At 39.5% G+C, this 19678-nt stretch overlaps 1 protein-coding gene across 15 annotated transcripts in view; it reads left to right on the plus strand.

Annotated features, from left to right (window-relative positions):
- PPP4R1 (protein phosphatase 4 regulatory subunit 1) overlaps positions 1–19678 on the plus strand; it is a 64929-nt gene that overhangs the window by 41416 nt on the left and 3835 nt on the right. For all 15 annotated transcript variants that reach the window (XM_072924494.1, XM_072924495.1, XM_072924496.1 and 12 more), the window contains 9 exons: positions 1264–1422; positions 2620–2750; positions 3828–4348; positions 11104–11279; positions 15335–15430; positions 16699–16884; positions 18371–18532; positions 19019–19119; positions 19498–19618. In XM_072924494.1, the coding sequence (XP_072780595.1) occupies positions 1264–1422; positions 2620–2750; positions 3828–4348; positions 11104–11279; positions 15335–15430; positions 16699–16884; positions 18371–18532; positions 19019–19119; positions 19498–19618 (1653 nt within the window). The remainder of the gene's footprint in view (positions 1–1263; positions 1423–2619; positions 2751–3827; positions 4349–11103; positions 11280–15334; positions 15431–16698; positions 16885–18370; positions 18533–19018; positions 19120–19497; positions 19619–19678) is intronic.

The raw sequence follows: 19678 nt of genomic DNA on the forward strand, positions 1-19678 counted from the left end.
TTTCCCTCTTTCTCCCCTGGAAACCTTTGAGTAAAAATGTCTTGGACTACATCGGGAGTTGGAGCCTCTTTTGGAATCTTTTGCCTTGGCCCTGAAATATTCCCCCAAAGCCCTCTCAGATCTGGACAAGTTTAGTTAACTCCAGGGGGCTGTGGGGGTAATTATTTCACTAAAAGCTTTTTTTAATTAGAGGCAAAGTCCAGAATACTTGGTTGCAGAGAGTAGGAACAGCTGAACATCAGTAACTGTGAACAAGGTTGTAGCAACAGCCATTGGTTTACTCGTGTTTTGTCACTGTGCCTGTTGCAAGCCAAGGCAGCTGTGCCTCACCTGTACTCTGACCACCCATACCAATACTGTGTCCAAAAGCCCAAGCACCTGAGCACCTTCAAAATGCTTAAGTTTTATTAGTAAAACCACTGCTCTGTTCAAACATGTTTTCTCTTGAGCAAATGCAGTAATTCTCTCATTCATTCCCCTGTTCTTCTTGCAGTTCATGTCCTGCACTGTAGATAGATGGTGGCAGAGGTTGCTAAATCTAACAATGAGAAGTGTAGGTAGAAAAGGAAGTTTTTTCATTCCGAAGATGATGTTCCTTTGCATTTCAGTAAGAATCTTAAAAAAAATCTGAAGTGGTCTCTGATAGGTAAAGTGTTAGTCATAGAATCAAAAAATGTTAAGGTTTGGAAGGGACCTTAAAGATCATCTGGTTCTAACCTTCCCTGTCATGGACTGGGATGCCTTCCACTAGATCAGGTTATTCAAGACCTTATCCACCTGGCCTTGAACACTTCAGGCTTGAGGCATCCACGATCTGCTTGGGCAGTGTGTTCTACTGCCTTACCACCCTTGCAGTAAAGAATTGCTTTCTAATAATGCACCAGTATTATTTTTCTTGTCCCTTCTTTAAAAGAATGGTGTAGACATGAGGTCTTGTCTTATGATAGGTTTGCTGGTCTTGGGGGTGTATTTGAAGTTGGGCTTTTTAGGGACATTTTTTGGAGTATAAATCAGTCTTAAGAGTTAGTACTTCCTTGTTGTTTCTCAGACAAGTGAATTTTCCTTATCTGTATCCATAAGTAATATGAAAGCAGCAGATTAGAAGCTACTGAACATGTGTTCTTTATCTTGCAAATGTTAAACTGTGCATCTGAGTATGAAGGTGGACAACCGGGTGAAGAAAATGAATGTGAAAAGAGAACTTGTTTTGAAACAAGTGCTACTTATTAAGACTTGCAAACTCACTTGCTGTATTCCTAACAGCTGCCGAGGTTTTTCCAGCTCTGCTCTGATAATGTGTGGGGAGTTAGGAAAGCCTGTGCTGAGTGCTTCATGGCAGTTTCTTGTGCAACATCGCAGGAAGTCCGGAGGACAAAATTATCAACCCTTTTTATTAATTTGATTAGTGATCCTTCACGATGGGTAAGAATTGCTTTTTATTTTTTGAATAGCTGTCGTATTTGAAGTATTTTACTCCAATACTCTATGTAGAACTTCTCATGGGTGTGGGTAATCTAACCTGTTCAATGCCCCTCAAGCAAAATTGGTTAGTTCATTGATGGGTGTAGAGAGTCCCTGCAGCATGTAAGGAAAACTCTCTCAGTGAAGTAACTTTTTTAGCTACAGAATCGCCTGTGACTTAACATTGCTGTGAGAATCATTAACAAAACGTGAAAATTAATTATGATATACTTGTGCATCTTCAGGTTCCCTACCACCATGTCATTTTTTTGTGGGAGGGCATGGTGGAGTTTGCAGTTGTTTTGGAGGTTGATTGGTTTTGGGTTTTGTGGGTGTTTTGGATGTTAGTGGTGGGGAGTTTCTTGATAATTAAATTTTTATTGTTTCTTAGGTGATAGGTTTTTGTGTGTGTTTTTTTTAGGGGGTTGGGTGGGATTTTTGTTGTTGTTTGGGAGGGGGTTAGGTTGGTTTTTTGTTTGTTTGGGGTTTTTTTATTATTTACCATCTTGAAGATTTACTCTTAAACCTTAAGTTTGTTACTAAGCAGACTACTTCCAAGAGCAAAGGATTGTCTGCACAGAAGCATGAGCTCACGCATCTTGGAAAGTCATGCAATTTGTAGCCCAGCAGAATTAATCAAATAATAAAAATTGAGATAGAGAATTGTTGAGAAGAGGAGAATAAATAGTAGGAGAAAGGAGGAGCAAATGCATGGCATAGCCAAATAAAAAGGGAAAGAAATATAATGCTTGTCAGTCAGATTTCTGGAAGTGAAATGTCTGTTTACTGTATATGATTTTTTTTTTCCTTTCAAGTTGTTAAAATTCTGAGCTGAGCTCTCAAATTTACCTGCTTCTATTATCTAAACAGATTTTACTACTTTGGTTGTGAGGAATAAGCCTGTCAGTTTGGTTACCTGTGATTTAACTGGTTTCACCCTGCTTTTTCATTTTTCTTAACATTTTTTTTTAAACTTGGCACTCTGTATACACCTGGCTGATTCTTTCCAGACAAGAGCCTCTGCTCTTGATTTCCTTAGTAGGCTTATGACCCTTCCAATTCCTAGGTTCAATTCCTAGTAGCAGGCATTATGTTTTATAGGACAGCAAGATTTATATATATAATTTTGTTTTTTTCACCTTGGACCCTTTCCATTAGGTTCGCCAAGCAGCTTTTCAGTCTCTGGGGCCTTTCATATCAACTTTTGCTAATCCATCCAGCAGTGGCCAGTACTTTAAAGAAGAAGATGGTAAAAACCCAGAAGATTGTGGTTCTGCTCAGGAAAACAGGTAAATTTGCTGAATCTCCAAGTTATTTTGCCTCCTTGTTCTTCTTCTTCATGAACTGTTATAAAAATTAAGTTTCCTGGATAAATTGAATATTTGGTAAATCGAAAGATCTGGATCTTCTCATCTTCATAGACCAGAATTAGGATGTATGTTCTGTGGTGAGATGACTGACTTGACAGACAAGGGAGGGCAGTGTATACATGTACCTGGATTTTAGGAAGGCTTTTGATATGTTCTCCTGTAAGATCCTTGTGGAGAAGCTGCTGAAGTTTTTCTCAGATGAGGAGATAGTGAGGTGGGCTGAGGATTGCCTGGCTGGGCCCACGGGCACTAATCAGCAGCCCGTAGTTGAAGGTCACTGACTGCGTATCAAGAGGGGCCAGCATTGGGTCCAGTCCTGTTTAACATGCTCTTTAGTGATCTGAATGGTGGAGCAGGTCTGCTGATGGCACAAAACTGGGAGGAGTGGCTGCTTTCACCCTCGCAGTCATGCTGCCATCCGGAGGGAGACCTGGAGAGGCATGCTGGAGAGGGTGCAGTGAAGGGCCACAAAATGACAGACCGTCACATATCTCCTGTCAGGAGAGTCTGAGAGACCTGGGACTTCAGCCTGGAGAAGAGAAGGCTCACTGGGCAGGGGTCTTACCAATGTTCATAAACACCTGAGGGGAAAGTGAAAGGAGGATGAAGCTAGACTCTTTTCAATGATGCCCAGTGACACTTCCAGAGTCAATGGCCACAACCTCAAACACAGGAGGTCCCCTCTGAATATCAAAACCCACTTTTTTTTTTTAATGTGAGGATGACTAAGCACTGACAGAGGTTGTCCATGAAGACTATGGAGTATCCATCCTCTGAAGTATTTAAAACCTGTCTGGTCACAAGTCCTGGGCAACTGGTTCTGGTTGTCCCTACTTGAACAAGGAGGTTGGCCTAGGTGGCTTCTAGAGGTCCCTTCCAACCTTGACCCTTCTCTGATTCTATGGCTTCTGTTTTGTTATGGTGTAAATGAATTTTCAAGAGCATAACAAGTCTATTTTGTTTTTTTTAATGTCCCTTTTCTTTGGCATTCAACAGTGAGCAAGTTAGAACCACAGAAGATGGCACAACAAATGAAGAGCACAACAGGACAGAGGGCCTGTCTTCATATTGTGATGATATTGATGATTTTTCAACAAAACTTGAAAATGTCATCGAAGATCAAAATACAGTGTCAAATAACTCCAAGAGGGAAAGTGATTTCCAGACTGAATCATCCTTCCATTGCACTTTGCCTTCAGAATCTTGTGGGGAAATGGCTGATGAGAACGAGCAAAGTTCTCATTGCTGTACAACAGATGTGCAGGAGGCTGGGCTGAATTCACAGGAAACCTCACTTTCAGAGCAGGAATTATACAACTCTTTCCATTTCTGGAGGACTCCACTTCCTGAAATAGATATTGACTTTGAGCTTCAGCAGGTTTCTGATATAAAACTCGATAGAGAAATTCAGGAACTCACTATGCCAGTGTCTCCAAGCATTCCTATGGCAACAAGGAAGGAATTAGAAGAAATGATAGAAAATTTGGAACCCCATATAGACGATCCAGATGTTAAAGGTATGGTAAAGATACTGAAGCGTTTTTGGTGTTTAGAGATATGTATATGTTGCTTCAGCTGTTTGAGCTTTAACCTCTTAGTTGTTTTAAAAGTCAGAAGTACTGACAGAAGTACTTAGTTGTTTTAAAAGTTAGTGTTTTCTCCTGGTCCTCAAAGAGATTGAGGAAAATTGATAGTCAACTAAAAGGGAACTTGCATTTGTGTAAAGATGTTTAAAAGGAATCTAATTCCTTTTATAAACTGAATGCATGTGCAATTAGCAGTATAAAGTTCTGACTGCCTGTTTTGATATTATAACCAAATAGATGGTTCAGAGGCATAAGCTGTTGATAAGCAAGTTTATTTCTAATTAGCATACATGCAAAATAAAGCAGATTAGGAGGGTTTCATTTTTTTAATTATCAGTGTGTATTACAGTTTTCTTTTTACGCATTATCCGTTTGATTTTGGATGAAATAGTCTCCATTTTTTTCTGCAAGGGCTTTTTTATTGCAGTCACATTTTTACAGCTTTAATGCAACAAGTTTGTCAGATCAGGCTGATAATTGATCCAAGCAGAGTTCTTGAAGTGAACACACATTCTCCATTTTAAAAGCTTTGAAGAATGGAGAAGAGTTTCCTAAGTGTGACAGGGTGGTGGAGCAGCACTTCAGAGACACCTCCTCAGCACTTCAGAGACACCTCCTCAGCTAAAAGGACTTGGCTCTTCTACACATACTTACTGGAAATAGGTTTTTCACTGGAATTTGTTTCTTCTTGGTATTCACATGCTGAATAAATTCTAAGACACACCAGACTTGAATGTCACAGTCAAAAAGTCTGGAGGAAGCCATGTTATTTTGGAGCTGAAGAATCTCTAGGGGGGAAGCATGCCTCTTATACCAGAAAAAGTAGGAGGAAAAGAAGGGGCAATTTGGGGAAAAACATTTTAGAATAAACTGGTACTACTTTTGACTTAATTTTTTTGTTAGTAGGTTGATATGCTAATAACTTTTCTTAAATCCATTTTGTACTTTTATTTAATCGCTTGGGAAGTCAGCAGATAAAACATTGCTTTAGGGGTGCTTTGGGCACTAAGAAAGGAGGTAAGAAAAGAAATTCACCCTTGCTAATGACTTGAGTTTTCATATAACCCATCTCTGAAGCCAGCTGCAGAAGCTTGCACTGCTGTGCAGGTTTACTTTGTAAAGCTGTTCTGTCTATAGTTAAAGAACATACTTTAATGCATAAATTACAATGGCTTATGTAAGCATGTAATTGTACATCCACAATCATCCTGTGTTACGAATTTGTTTATCATGTGTGTTCATGTCTTGTTTCAGAGCAGGTTTTTGGAATTATTTTTGTTTGTTTGTTTGTAGATCTCTTGACTGGGTGTCAGGAGATTTTCTGTGGAGTTGTTGACCAGCATTTGCGCATATAAGTAGAAGAAAACTGTTACTAGGTTGTCAACACCATGAGTTCCCCCACTCTGACTTGGTCAAGACTATGTAGTGAAGCTCCATAAAACATTTCTCCTAAATATTCTACTCTTTTTCCTTTTGTCTGTGCTCTTGTTATTTGGTCTAAATACTCAAGAAGCTGGAATTTAACAACATGCCTGTTTCAATTTAGTAACATTGCAATTTTAATTTTACACAAAGTGCAAGTAGTACTAATTTTGCATGCTTGTCTCAAACACTGTGGCACAAAAAGAAGTGGTAGATATCCAGACTTTAGTCTCTGAGTAGCTGACTTAATGCCTGTTCTTTGAATCTTATGCTTCCTGAATTGTGACAAAAGATAGGCTTGCTCTGGGGGTAATCCAGAAGATCAGAGCCCCGTCTCTTTGCTCATGGCAATATAATCTAAAACTGTTGTCGCAAACTGATGGTATAAATATTCAGTCGAAAGCTTATCTTAATTTGTTTTCATGGAAATTTTATGAAACTGCCTAAATTCACAGATAACACTGTCTCCAGTATACATGGCTTCCAAATGTATGCCAGACAGCTTAGGTCCCAAATGGTCCATAGGGTCTTAGCCTGCTTGCACTTCCCCTCTCTGCAAAGCTGGCAGAGGCTTTGCTTTGACAGCAATGACTGAGCAAGCTAGGAGGGTTTTTTTCCTCTCTTTATTTCTTTTTAAATCCCTGTGATCTTTTTCTTGCGCTTATTTTCTTCATTGGCTTGCTGTCACCTAAGTCCTGGACTCCTGCTTCCATGCTGTGCTCCTGTCTTTATTGCTGCATTCCCAGCCAAGGGATGGGAGTGGAAGATGCTGTGTTCTCTGTGGTGGGTAAGTGGAGGCCTGCCATACTGGAGAGCTTCCATGGGTACACATCTTCTGGCTTCTATAGCAAATTGGCCAAGGGTCCTGAAGGCATGACAAGATGAAGTGATGAAGTGTGGTTTGGGAATGAGACTGTGGTATATGATGTTTTGCATGTGTCAGTAAGATAAATTGGTTCAGATGACCTTGTCTCTAGCTCTACCTTGCCTCTCTATGCTTGATTGTGCAAATTCAGCAGCCTTCTTTTGATGTGGATTTTTGGTTGTTTCTTACTTTCTTGTTTTCTTTTTTCTTTTTTTCTCTTTTTTTCTGTTTTCTTTTTTTTTTTAATGTTTTAGAAGTTTGTGAAAAGAAGAAAATTGATTCCTGCTGTGTGGAACCATGATGACACAGGGTTTTTGAAGTTTCTTAAGATCACACCGAATTTTTATTATTTGACTCTGTGGGATATCTGGTGATTGTAATAAGGTGCTGTTCTTCACTAGTCAGTCAGAGGAGGTTGATGATTTCTATTTTGCTAGTTGGTTTAGAGCCCATCCCTGACAGCTGAGGCAGACGTGGAGATTTGGTGCTAAAGTTCAGCTAGCAATTATTCTTTCCGAGTCAGAAAAACATGGTTTTGTTGGGGTTTTCATAGTGTTTTTTTGGTCATTGTTCCTTCCTCCCATCACCCTGTACTTTGCACTGGATGTTCATCCCTAGCAGCTACTATACCTTTGTATCCCTATCCTCTTCCCTCCACATGTATTCCACCTCCTATTTCCTTCTTTATTTTAATTTCTCTTCCTTTCTGGGTTTGGCATTCCTCTACTTCACATGTCTCACGTCATCCTTCTGTGTTGTGTGAGTTGCTTCTCCCCTCACCTGCTTGCATCATTATAGCAGAAGTATTGAGAAAGAATAACTCAATTTTTACCTGAGGGGCACCTGAGTGTACCGTGCCAATGGGAAGAGTCAAAGGAAAGGCATCGCCAGGCTGTGCAGCCCAGAGCATGGCATGTTCAGTGCATATCCCCATCTTCCAGATGTCTTGGATGCCAAACACTAAGGAGTTACTGTTTACTTACACAGTGGTCATGGTTATGTGGTTTTGGTTTGGTGTTGGGTTTTTCTGGGGGGGGTGGGGTGGGTGGTATTGGTTTGTTTGGGGTTTTCTGCAGTACACCTCAGCAGAGCAGTTTCTATTTCAAGCCTGAGATCTTGGCTTCAAGGCATGAGGACTGATGAGATCTTCAGCAAAACACTTTTTTAACAGTAATCAGTAACCATCATAGAATATTTTTTCCCTAATCTCGTTCTCAAAAAAGGATGAACTGCTTCACCTGAATCTTGCTCTTTACCTTGGGGTTTTCCTTCCAGAGCTAGCTTATTGCCAAAGTGATAAATCTGAGTAATAGGTGGTTGAGAAGTCAGCAACCAAGATAAAGAGAGCCTGTCTTTTCACAGGCAAACTGCTGTCTAGCAGAGCTACATGGGCTGTGCAAAGTTAAGCGCTGCTATTCTAATCTCCCTTGAAAGGACCTTTCCAATCCACTGGCCAGACATCTGGAAGGTCTCAGACTGGGAGATGGGAACCTGCACATTCCTGTGAAGTATGCCAGCTTTTTAAAAATTATCACAGGATCTTTTTTCAGGTCACGTTTTTCCAGTTCCCTGAGACTGCTGCTGTCTTCACTCCTTCAGAGATTACTTTTCTTTTCCTCAGGTGTTTTTATTTCTTTATTTTTCTTTCCATAGACACTTTCTTCAACTGGCTTTATCTTACAATCTGCATAGAAAGGGCTAAATCGTGTAATGTCAGCTTTCCTTAATATTATTTGGAGGAATAGAGGAAGCCTGGCTTGCAGGCTACTGAGGCTGTGGCCTAAGCCAGCTGGTTACAAGCTGCTTGGCCAAAAGGAGACCTAATGTGGACAAACCAGCCAAATGTGGGGTCAATTGATCCCATTCCCTTATAAGAACTATGTTTATAAGTAAGTTAGGTTACTGGTGCTGCCTGCAATAAGTCTAAAATATGTTGTTAGCGGAGCAGGTGAAGTGGAGGAGAAACTCTGTTCTTATGTTTCAGTTACTTCATCTCTGTACCCATTATTGCAGCCCATAGCTTTTGAGTAAGAAGTGAGGGTACAGAAGGCTGATCCTTTAGAAAAAAGAAAGAAAGGGGGGAAAAAAATCAATGTCTTCTAGTGAAACATCAGGAGAAACAGAAAAAAACAATAAGGTTTATTGAAAGAACAGAAACTCCTGAAAACCAGGAAATTCAGTAAGACCAGATAAAATGTGATTTAGAATTTACAGATTGTGACAGTTATTTTAGAATGCAGGTACAGTAGCCAAGACTAAATACTTTTTGGTTTAAAAATACATCTCACCTGAAGCAAAAGTTGAAGAAAGAGTTAATTTATGGTCTGAGATCCAGTGAACACTGACTTTACCTGAGCAATGCAGTTACCTGAGTTCTGTGCTATGTGCAAAACTGACCTTTGCACTCCAGTTTTTACTGATGGTAGTTGTGAAAGCTGGTTAGCTAGAGATTCCCTTCTTGAAGTACTTCTCTGTCATTCAGGAAAGGGGAGCCTTATCCTTTACTTGAATTTGAAATTATTTTCTGGAAACCATTGCCTATCTCATGTCAGTAGGGAATCTCTTCATGAGCGATGAGGAGCAGCAGAATGTAACTATTTTTCATTTTCTTCTTTGATTTCTCTAAATGAAAATAGTTTGGAAATAAGCCAGGCATTTCTTGCCCTAGCATAGCCACGTATTTTGCCTGGTTTTGGGGCTAATTTAGTTAACATTTAAGTTTTCCAGAAATTTATTGACTTTGACCTGTTTTATTCTCATGGCTCTTAAAGTACATAACTTTATTGTCAATGAAGTAATACTTGAAGAGTAAGGTTGTAGCAGTCTCTTACTAATCTTAGAAATTGTGAAAATCCTTATTTTTATATATTTATGTTTATTATAATGTATATAATATATATTTAAAGTATGTTTTTCACATGTTTTATAGTGGAAGAATTAGTATAATGTTGGTTATACTTGGTTTTTAGCAGTTTGTTTTTCCTGTTTCTTGTTGAGGAATACAGTAATAAGTAATACATCAAGAATATCTTTGGGTTATTTTATCAGAATTGGACAGAGTTAGAGAGTTACCATTGCATATTGTAAAGAATTGTCTTTATTCCTGCTCATCAGACTCTACCAACAAACCAGTGAATCCACAATGTGTTTTCCAAGTTTTGCTACATTTTGCTAATGCTTCTAATCTAAGATTTTACTGAGTTAACAATTTTTGTTTCTTTTAACAGTTGTATATCATATCTGTTTCTTCTATCTACAAATTAGTCCAACTTTCTTTGTTTAGTACTTGTTAACAACCATATTCAAAATGCTAGAGGGAGAAATTCAGAATTCTGTAGTTTAGTATGGCAATATGGAATTAAAAACAAGCATATGGGTTGTCATGTAATTTCACAGTGAACATTTAAGAAACCTTGGAAAAGACAAAATCTATGAGGAACAGATCTTCCGTATGGCTGGATAAATTTAATAAGTGAGGAGATTATTCCTCCTTGCCTTCTTGGAAAGAAGTGGAGGAGGAGAGTGGCAGGGTAGATTAATCTGCACTGAATTCTGTGTCACTTGTGCAACTGAGATTGCCTCTGATACCTGCTCTCAGGTCAGGCTATATCCAAGGAGCATTGCTCAACGGAGCTTTTCCTAATTGGCAGTAAACAACGGGATGGAAAGCAGAGCAGCCTCGGAACTGTTGGATCTTTTCCAAAAGAGTGGGTAGTAGAATATGAAGTGCTAATGCCTTCTTTAGATGAATAAGAGAACATCAGACAGTGCAACCTTCTTATTTGTTTGGAGGATCCAGGAAGGCTGAAGTATTGGGTCTGGCATCTTTCTATATAGATCTTCTTTTAGAGTTGCTGTTAAAATGTAAGAATTTAATGAACATATATAGAGGGAGAAACAACTTCTCAGAACTGAAATCCTTTGTGTATTACAAAACCTGTTCTTAATCTTTATTTTAATTACTTTATGCCTCTTTCTCTTAGTCCCACCTTCCACAAATGGCCCAGTCTGTAAGTTATTATTCATAGGCTGTTCTGTCCAAAAAACCTATTTGCACCATTAATATTTACTAAAATTGTTAGAAAGCTGATCCTGCCATAACAGCAGTCTCCTTATTCTTCTTAGGTTATAGGGTTTGTTTGTTTATTTTAGCTTTAGGGACAAATTTCACTGGACTGTGGTTTGGTTGAGTACCCTAGAAAAAGAGTGGGGTGTTAATCTAGGCTTAATTGCTCCTTAGTTTGGGATTTACCAATATGCTCTTAGGTTGATGTACCTCTCCTGTAGTTCCTCTGCCATCTTTTAGTTAATTAGTCTCTGTCTAAAAGTTGATCTGTGAACTCGGTTAAAGTTATATTGCAGTTTAATCTCTCACGTATTTCTCTTTCATGTACTGCAGCACAAGTGGAGGTGTTGTCTGCTGCACTCAGAGCATCCAGTTTGCATCCTCAAGAAGAGACAATGGCCAGTGTTGGCAAGGGAACAGATTCACAGACTGAACTAACCATCAATGACCAACAAAGTTTTAAACCTATACTGGGTGATATTGTGCCTTTAATTGGTGACACTGTTGAGGTAAGAAGAGAGTTTTCAACTTCATTTTTTCCCATTAGGATTTCCAGGGCTCTAGTAACAGAGCTGTAATTTGCATTCATGTGAGAATTGCAGCCAAATGCTTTCTACTTTTGGTTACTGTGGCATTCCCTTTTGTTGGATGGTATTAAGTGCTAGCTACTAAAATAAAATGGGTTGTGTTGGTGCCTTTGTTTTTGCCAGTTCTGTGCTTGTCCATGTAAATTATTTAAACTGTTTCTGGTAAAATCTCTGTTGTGGCTGTTGCATTTGAAGATGTTCTAATGCTGCCACATTTTATTAATGCGAAAATGCCTTGCTTAAAACAGATGCTCTGCTGATAATGAGTGAATCTTCTTCTCCAGTGCCCCTCCCTGAAGCTGGAGAATGAGATACTTTTTTCCCTTTGCTCCCTGTTGAGTTGAGTTATTGTGGCTTACTGGTCTGCGTCAGAGAAGTTCAGGACCTGCAATTGAGATGTTGTGTGGACTACTGAAAGAGAAAGTTAATCAAGCACACACCTTGAAGTTTTTTGCAGTTACTTCTTCAGCCCTTCCCCCTGTTCCCTGACGGACTGCAGTTCTTGCATTTGATACTCTCTTCTGTTCTTTGCTGTGTCAGGCCAAATCCACTACATTCACTGCAGATAATGCTACAAGCTCAAGTGGTATTAAATGCTGCTGTTGCAGAAGGCAGTGGTTCCAAAATAGGCTCCATAAAATTAGAGCAAGTGATTTGTTGAATTGTACTACTAAAATTGTGTTTTCCAGATGAAATTTTGACAAGCGTCTTTGAAACATCTAGGAGTTAATATCAGTTCAGTGCAAACGTTTTCATCCTTCTTTAACTAGAGCAGTATTTCTTGATGACATTGAATTAACTTTTTCTCTAAGCTGTTGGACTACCATCTAGACCAAAAACATACAAGGAGCTCAGGAATGTGATATTTACTTGGATACTGCTGATTATATACAACCTTAATTTAACTTTACAATTGTGGTTTGTTTCAGAAACACCAGCCTGTCTCCAGTTTCTTTATGTCAGGCTCAAAATGCTTTTTTTATTATAGGATCTCTTATTTCTAATGCTAACCTAAAATGATTGTGTACATTTATCCTCCATTCTTAAGAATCTTGAGGAGTGGTGAGGGTGGTGTTTGTGCAGAGGGACCTGTCCTGTGTTTTATGTTTTTGTATACAGAATATAGTGCTGTCAGAAAATTTAAGAACCAGTCACATTGCTGGTATATGTTGACTTTTCATCAGTTTTATGCTTTAAAAGAATGACCTTAATCTGTCAGTTTCTTGTTTGCTACTGGCACTGAATCAAGTCCTTATTTTACAAGTAAGCAGATATTATAGAGATGACCTAGAATTCTGGAAATCAAGATGTGATCTGTTGTGCAAGTAGACTGTTGCCCCTAGCAGTGAAGAGACCTCTGATTTTCACAGATGGTTATTGGGGCTTTTTAGTTTAGTTAGGGTTTTGTTGTGGTGGTGATTTTTTTCTTCTTGTCTTCTCTTGAAGCCTCAGCATTGCAGTGTGTCAGTAAGACACTTGATACTTCAGAGAAATCAAGCTCTCCAGCATTTTATATTTGAGTGCAGCCTGCACAGTTCTGCACATATACCATTAAGGAAAACCACAGTCTGCTTGTCCTTTGGCAGCTGTATTGGCTTATGAAGGAGTTACTGCTGCGTGTTAGAGATTCTCTGTTCAAATGAAAATAAATGATGTAATAGAGTGGACCAGTAAGATTTTTGGGATATGATGAAGCTTGTTTGTTGAGGGCAGCTGTTTATTTTTTCGCAAGAGGCACTGTTTTTATTTTCTTTAGGTTATATGTTCTTTATAAGGTTTGAAAAAGGGATGGGTGTTGGAGTCTGTTTTTATTTGGAGGTAGAGGGAGAAAGGAAACTGGACTAAAACCTTCCCACTCCTGTCTGGCACAGTATCTCTCTCTAAGAATAGGACAGATGCCAGGAGGAGATGGGCCCCTGACACTGGCCTCTTCTTTGTTTGGGCCAGCTGCGCTGTCAGGAAGCACCAGCACTGCTTATCCTGGTGTGCAACCCTTGAGCACAGCCCCAGAGCTCTTGTTACACAGCCATGGGAAGCTTAGCCTTAGAGATCTGTAAGGCCATGGCAAAAATTTTGCATTTGGTACACAAGAAGCTTTCAGGCTTAAACCCTGCTAAATTTTTGTGTCCTGGCTCTCTGCAATGCTCAGTTTGGTGTGTGCAGGGAGGAAATACAGATGGAACTTCATTTTCAGGGGTGGAGATAATGCATCACCGAAATACAGACTGATGGCTGTCGTTCTTCTCTACTGAAGCTCTTCCTTTCTGGAATGCGTATTTAACTTTAAAAGTGGCTGAATAAAAATGTTCCAATCTGTTGACACCCTCTATTATTTTCAGTTGTTTGACTTGGTTCAGTCCATAAAGTATGATACTTTTAAGTTTATGATACTTAAGCTTTTAGAACTGAGGTAGCAGGGAATATGAGATGGAGTCCTTTCATTTTTATTGTAACAGAATGGATGACTAATCTCTGGTCCCATGCAAACTGGCAACTCATGGAAGTCACTAGGTTTTGAGTGGGCTGGCTGCCTCATAATTCCTTGATTTGCGTGATACCAAAGCTGGTGACTGGCAATGCTGAAAATAATCTCTTTTGCAGGGGGGGAAAAAACCCCCAAACAAACAAAAGGCTAAAAAAGAGTGAAGGAGAAATTGACTGTTAAGCTAAATTCCTGCAGAGGTAGTTTTCAGAGCCTCCAGAGGTTTTACAGTTGGAGCTGTGTGCTGCTGGACACATTTGGTTATGGAGTTGCTTGCAAATCTGTTCTTTCCTTGGGTCTTTTAACACTGTCTTGCTGCTGCTTCCTAAGCCTGACAGGTGACATGGACTGCTGTGCCAGAGATATGCAATTGCCTCACAGCTCTGCCTGTTCTTTATCACCTGTAATTATACCTCAGCAGCTAAAATTACAGCCCAGTGCTTAGATGAAAGCAGCTCGTGGAGAAGGGAAAAGCAACTGTCTGAAGTCAAACCAAGGAAGACAGATTGTATCCTGGAGGCTTTTTTTGGAAGAAGTTTGTAGTTTGCTGGAAAATTCTTACTGTCAAAATGATCTGAACAGCTGGTGGAAGCGGGCATGTTCTTGTTTCTTGTGTTGACCCTAGGAGCTCATCCTGCAGCATTTGTGAATAGATAGATACCTTGGCTCAAATCTAGCAAAAATGGCTTTGTCCTGTTACAGCATACAGCAGCCTGGTCTACCTTTCAGATATTCATCGCGTCCTGCTTGAAATTCACGGTGTGTTACTCGAAGCCCTTTGAATTTGGGAGCTGCACTTGTACGGAAAGCGTCAGTGCTGCATCCCCCCAGCAGTACAGGTCATCGCAGCCCATCGCACCTCAGCCACTCCTCAAGGCCCGGATGTGTATCCAGGGTGCTAAAATGAGTGCTGAAAATGATTTTAATAGGACTGCTGAGAGAAGTTATGACTCTTGTCAGCAGCTGTGGCTAAGTAGGACTCTGTTTTATAAGGTGAAGCTTATCCAGAAAAGATTATAGAATAATCACCTCCAGGAAGTGTGCAACAGCATGAGTCTCATCAGGCTCTCCTCTTCAGTGTGAGGGTCCTTTGTTTTGACCATTTTCTAGCATAAATCCGAAGCAGCAAATCCATCAAAATCAGCTACAGGTGTTTTCTTAACTTTCCATTCAGGGGAGACGCAGTGGGACCCACATGTTAGTGATATTTTCCTTAATGCAGTCTCAAAAGTACTCCACTCCTGTGATTTTCATTCCATAAAAACCAAAATGGAGCAGAGTAAGAGGAGCTTCTGTTTGAAATTAAAAGCAGATTTATCTTGCAGACCTTTTGATTTTGGGCTGCAGTAAAATTGTATTTGATATTAAAACATACATTCCTTTAATCTAAGAAATAGACTCTGAGGTGAGAACAGCACTTCTTGATATTGGTTTTTCTTTTGTGTTTTAATCTTAGAGTATGTTTTATGTGACCTTTTATTTTCTTTTTTCCCAGAATATGGATTCTACACTTCACTATATTCATAATGATTCAGATTTGAGTACCAACAGTAGTTTCAGCCCTGAAGAAGAAAGAAAATCCAAAGTACAGGTAAATGACAGTGACTTCTGATTTTCTTATATGTAGCAGATAAGTGATTTTTTTTAACATATATGGGTATTTCCTTTATCGCCTTTTTCATTCAGTCATTTCTGACATGATCTACTTTCTACTAAATATCTCTTAAGTAGTTTTAAAATACTTTGTTTTCAGAGTCAATGGCTTCATTTAACAGTTGCTTCTGTTACATTTATGCATGAGAGATGACAATATTATTTTGACATGAGATAAAAGTTTTCATAGATTTTCAGACTCTCTTTCATTTGGCTTAGTTTTTGATGGGAACCATGCTGTAATGGGACTTAGGTTATTGAGGAAACAGGATGGTTTTTTTATTACATGTTTTGAGAGGAACCACCCCCACCCCTTGACAGCTTTTTTCAGAACAGTTTCGAAAGTGTTTCATTAAGCTGGAACTGCCTCTGGTATTTTTTCCAAAAGGAATCAAATGTTTGTTGTTCCATAGTCTGGTATTACATTGCCACTGTGCATCAGCGTGAGTGCTTGAGTGGGAACCTCAGTCCATCACTTAGTCTTGTCAGTGGAGCTATTCAGCAGCTGTGTTAGGCAAATGCTCTTGTGCACCCCTTAATAGAGTTGGTCCCTGACACAGCTGAAGCAAAGGCATAGTAAAAAGGTTTTCACAGAATTTTTGTTCAGATGCTTTGATTCCTCAGTGGACAGAAGGGTAGTTCTTCACCAGAGATCTCTTTGTCTCTGTAGAAGCCTCTTTCTCCCTGTTGACTGTTCAGGGAGTTTGGAAGCAGTATTGAACACACTGTACTCAGCTCACTCCACTTCCCTGCCTCCCCAAGGCATTTTAATTTGTTTTTCTTCTCTCCCCCTTCTCAAGATTTGGAGAGAATTAGGAAAGGGTTTTTTGAGCAAGTCACATAATTTGTGTTTACCTCTCTTTATGGATGACATTAAATGGCCAATTTGCACAATGTGTAAGCTGGAATGTTTGCAAAGGGTAGAATGCAGTCTTTCCATTTCCTAGACTCCCTAAGAAGACTTGCCCACTTGCTCCTCTCTTGAGTTGGACTGTATATTTTCAAATAGCCCCCAGTCATGTTATTGTTTCTTTGATACCTTTTGGTGGAACTCAGCAGATACAAAACTGTTGTGCTCTTATTAAGGAGCTGTAATTAAATAATATTCTATAGTTGTGGGGAAAAAAAGAGTGCCCAGGAATTACAGTGAGCCTTATGAGGAGTAAGTGAAAATAGTGTGGATGCTCTGCCTTTCTCTTGCTGCAGGATGTTGTACCTCAAGCCTTGCTGGATCAGTATTTATCCATGACTGATCCATCCCGCGCGCAAACAGTGGACACGGAGATTGCCAAGCACTGCGCCTACAGCCTGCCCGGCGTGGCACTGACCCTGGGCAGGCAGAACTGGCACTGTCTGAAAGACACCTACGAGACTCTGGCATCTGACATGCAGGTGGGCTCAAGCAGTGAAAGTTTGAAATTCTGTGATATGACAAAGACTCGTTGGAACCTCTGTAGTGATTGCTCTTGTTTGGTGGATGTTGGGCTGCTGTGCTTTTTAACAGAGCTTTCCATCACTGGTTATCCTGGAAGGAATGATGGTGCAGTGGTTGTTTCAGAGGAAGCAGAGGGTATGTGGTGCCCAGGTAGTGAAGAAATGGGCAGGTTAGAGTGGGATATGGAGGAAAATGAAGACAGGTTTCCGATTTCCTGTGCATGCTTGAGATCTTATGGCAGAGTCTGGGAGCCTCCTAGGTTTGAGAATTTGGGCTGTGCTGCTGTGTGAGTAGACATGCCCCTGCAGACATGTCTGGAGCTCAGTGAGTCAGCCTCACACCAGGCCTTGGTGCCACATCCAATTAGTCATGCAGGAATAACATCGCTATCACCATGCAGCAGCACTGCTGCTTTAAAAACAAATCCTGGAAATAGCAGCATTTGCCTTGTTGTCAGGTGGTAAGGAGATGGCTTTCTGCATTTTGTGGTTTACAGTTGTTTCCCAGACCTCCTTTGTTTCCTTTTTTGGAGATGCTCTTTTTATTTTTTTAAATATTCTCAGACTGCTTCACCTCTCTTGAACTTGCTGCTTGCTCTGTCAGAGCTGCAGTTCTCAGTGATACATAGTGACTAATTTTATACATGGCTATTGCTCATGTTTTCCAGGCTCCTTCACAGCCATTAAAAACAACCAGCTAATAAATTTAAAACATAAGTAAAAACAAATTCCCCAATGTTCAGAAGTGTCCAGAATTTATCGCCAGTCTAATCTGAATTAAGACTGAATCACCAAACCAGGGCAAAAGAACAGTGTCCATGCTAATTGGAAAGTGCTGGCTAAAGAATAGATGCTATTTTATTTTTAAAAGACTTTTTTGAAATAATTACTTGAATTAAACAATGTGCCCTCAATTTAGGGTGTCTAAAAGCTCCACTCGTTCTTGGGTTGCTGGGCACTAAGTGTGGAAGAAACGTAACCTATTATGGAAGCTAAAATATCCCAGCTGAAGTATTATGGTATATATATCTTGCTCATTTAATTTTAAAATGAGATAATTTTAATTTTAGAATGAGAGAATAGTAGCATGAAACTAATTTATGCTAAAGAATGTAAAGCAAAAAGTAATGTGTGCAAGAGCACTGATGTCAGGAATACTATTTTGCTTCCTGGAACTTGGAAGATTAAAAGATTTTGATTAATATTATTTTAATAATTCCTTGCTATTCAAGGTGATACCTTGTCATTTGTCTTCTCCTGCATTTTCTTTTTTTTTTACATTTCAAATTTCCAGTGTAATTTTCAGTTGTTACATGAGACACTATAAAGATTCTGTACAGATATTTGTAAGTAGTGGAATTTGCTGGGAGTCCAGCTTGGATGCTGATCCTCAGGTTTGACTGGAGCACTTTGGATCAATAACATTGATTTGTTTATGTTGCAGTGGAAGGTTCGGCGGACACTGGCATTTTCTATACATGAACTTGCTGTCATCCTTGGAGACCAGCTTACAGCTGGAGATTTAGTTCCTGTCTTCAATGGCTTTTTGAAGGACCTAGATGAAGTGAGGATAGGTGTGCTCAAGCACTTGCATGACTTCTTGAAGGTATGTCTGTGTTCCTACCCATGTAACTCTGTGGGAATCTCTGCAGATATCTATTGAATACTGGAATATATATTGCAAAAGATCTGTGTTGCTGCTACTTTATTTTCTCTGAAGAGCTTTGTTCATGTTTATTCAGTATATGATTTTTTTTTTTTTTGGGGCTTTAATCTGCCTACACAACTTACTTGTCAAATTTCTGTAGAGGTTTCTCTGTAACTGCCTCATTTCTGGAGCTGAGAGACACAAATCCTAAAACTGTCTTGACTGTTTACACCTCCTTTCTTAGAGTAAAAGGAGAGACTCATTACATTTTCCTGATTTTAGTCTTAAGCATTACATGGTTTAGCCCAGGAAAGCAACGCATTTGCTAAAGATTAAAGTTTTTTTAAATAAAAAGAGTGTTTCATTAGTTGTATTTAAAGCTCTTGTTCTGTCTGCTGATTGTAGCCTGTAGCTCTTTATGTAAGTTTGTGTTTACTGTTTCAGCTTCTTCATGTTGACAAAAGGCGAGAGTATCTTTATCAGCTTCAGGAATTCCTGGTGACTGATAACAGCAGGAACTGGCGTTTCCGTGCTGAGCTGGCTGAGTATGTGGTTTTCAGAATGATTAGTTTTATTGTTGTGGATATTTAAAAATGTGAAAATCATATAAGAGATGTTTTGCAGTGATATTCCTAATTGAATTTTTGATTAGTAGGTGGTCCTCCTCCTCCTCCACATGTCCTCCTTGCTTAAAAATTCCCACTAGTTGTATTGTCATTATTGTGAATAAGTGGCAGTTTGGTATTTGCAAGTGACCCACAGTCCAGATGATGGCAACTGAAAAACAGATTTTACTTCCCAGTAACTTCATTATGGCCACATTGCATATTTGATAAGTGTTGTCATATAAATGATGATTCTCAGCTAAGCTGCCTTTTTTCTTACTGTGATATACTCTGTTTGGTTCTTCTTCCATGTTGTAGGCAGCTGATTTTGCTTCTAGACCTGTACAGTGCCAGGGACATCTATGACTACCTGCGGCCTATTGCTTTCAGCCTCTGTGCAGATAAAGTGTCCTCTGTCCGCTGGATTTCCTACAAGCTGGTAATGCAAGCTAAATAAATTTAGGATGTCAGACTTCTGAGTGTTGGTGGTCAGGAGGTA

The sequence above is a fragment of the Taeniopygia guttata genome, chromosome 2, assembly GCF_048771995.1.
Source record: "Taeniopygia guttata chromosome 2, bTaeGut7.mat, whole genome shotgun sequence".
NCBI lineage: Eukaryota > Metazoa > Chordata > Aves > Passeriformes > Estrildidae > Taeniopygia > Taeniopygia guttata.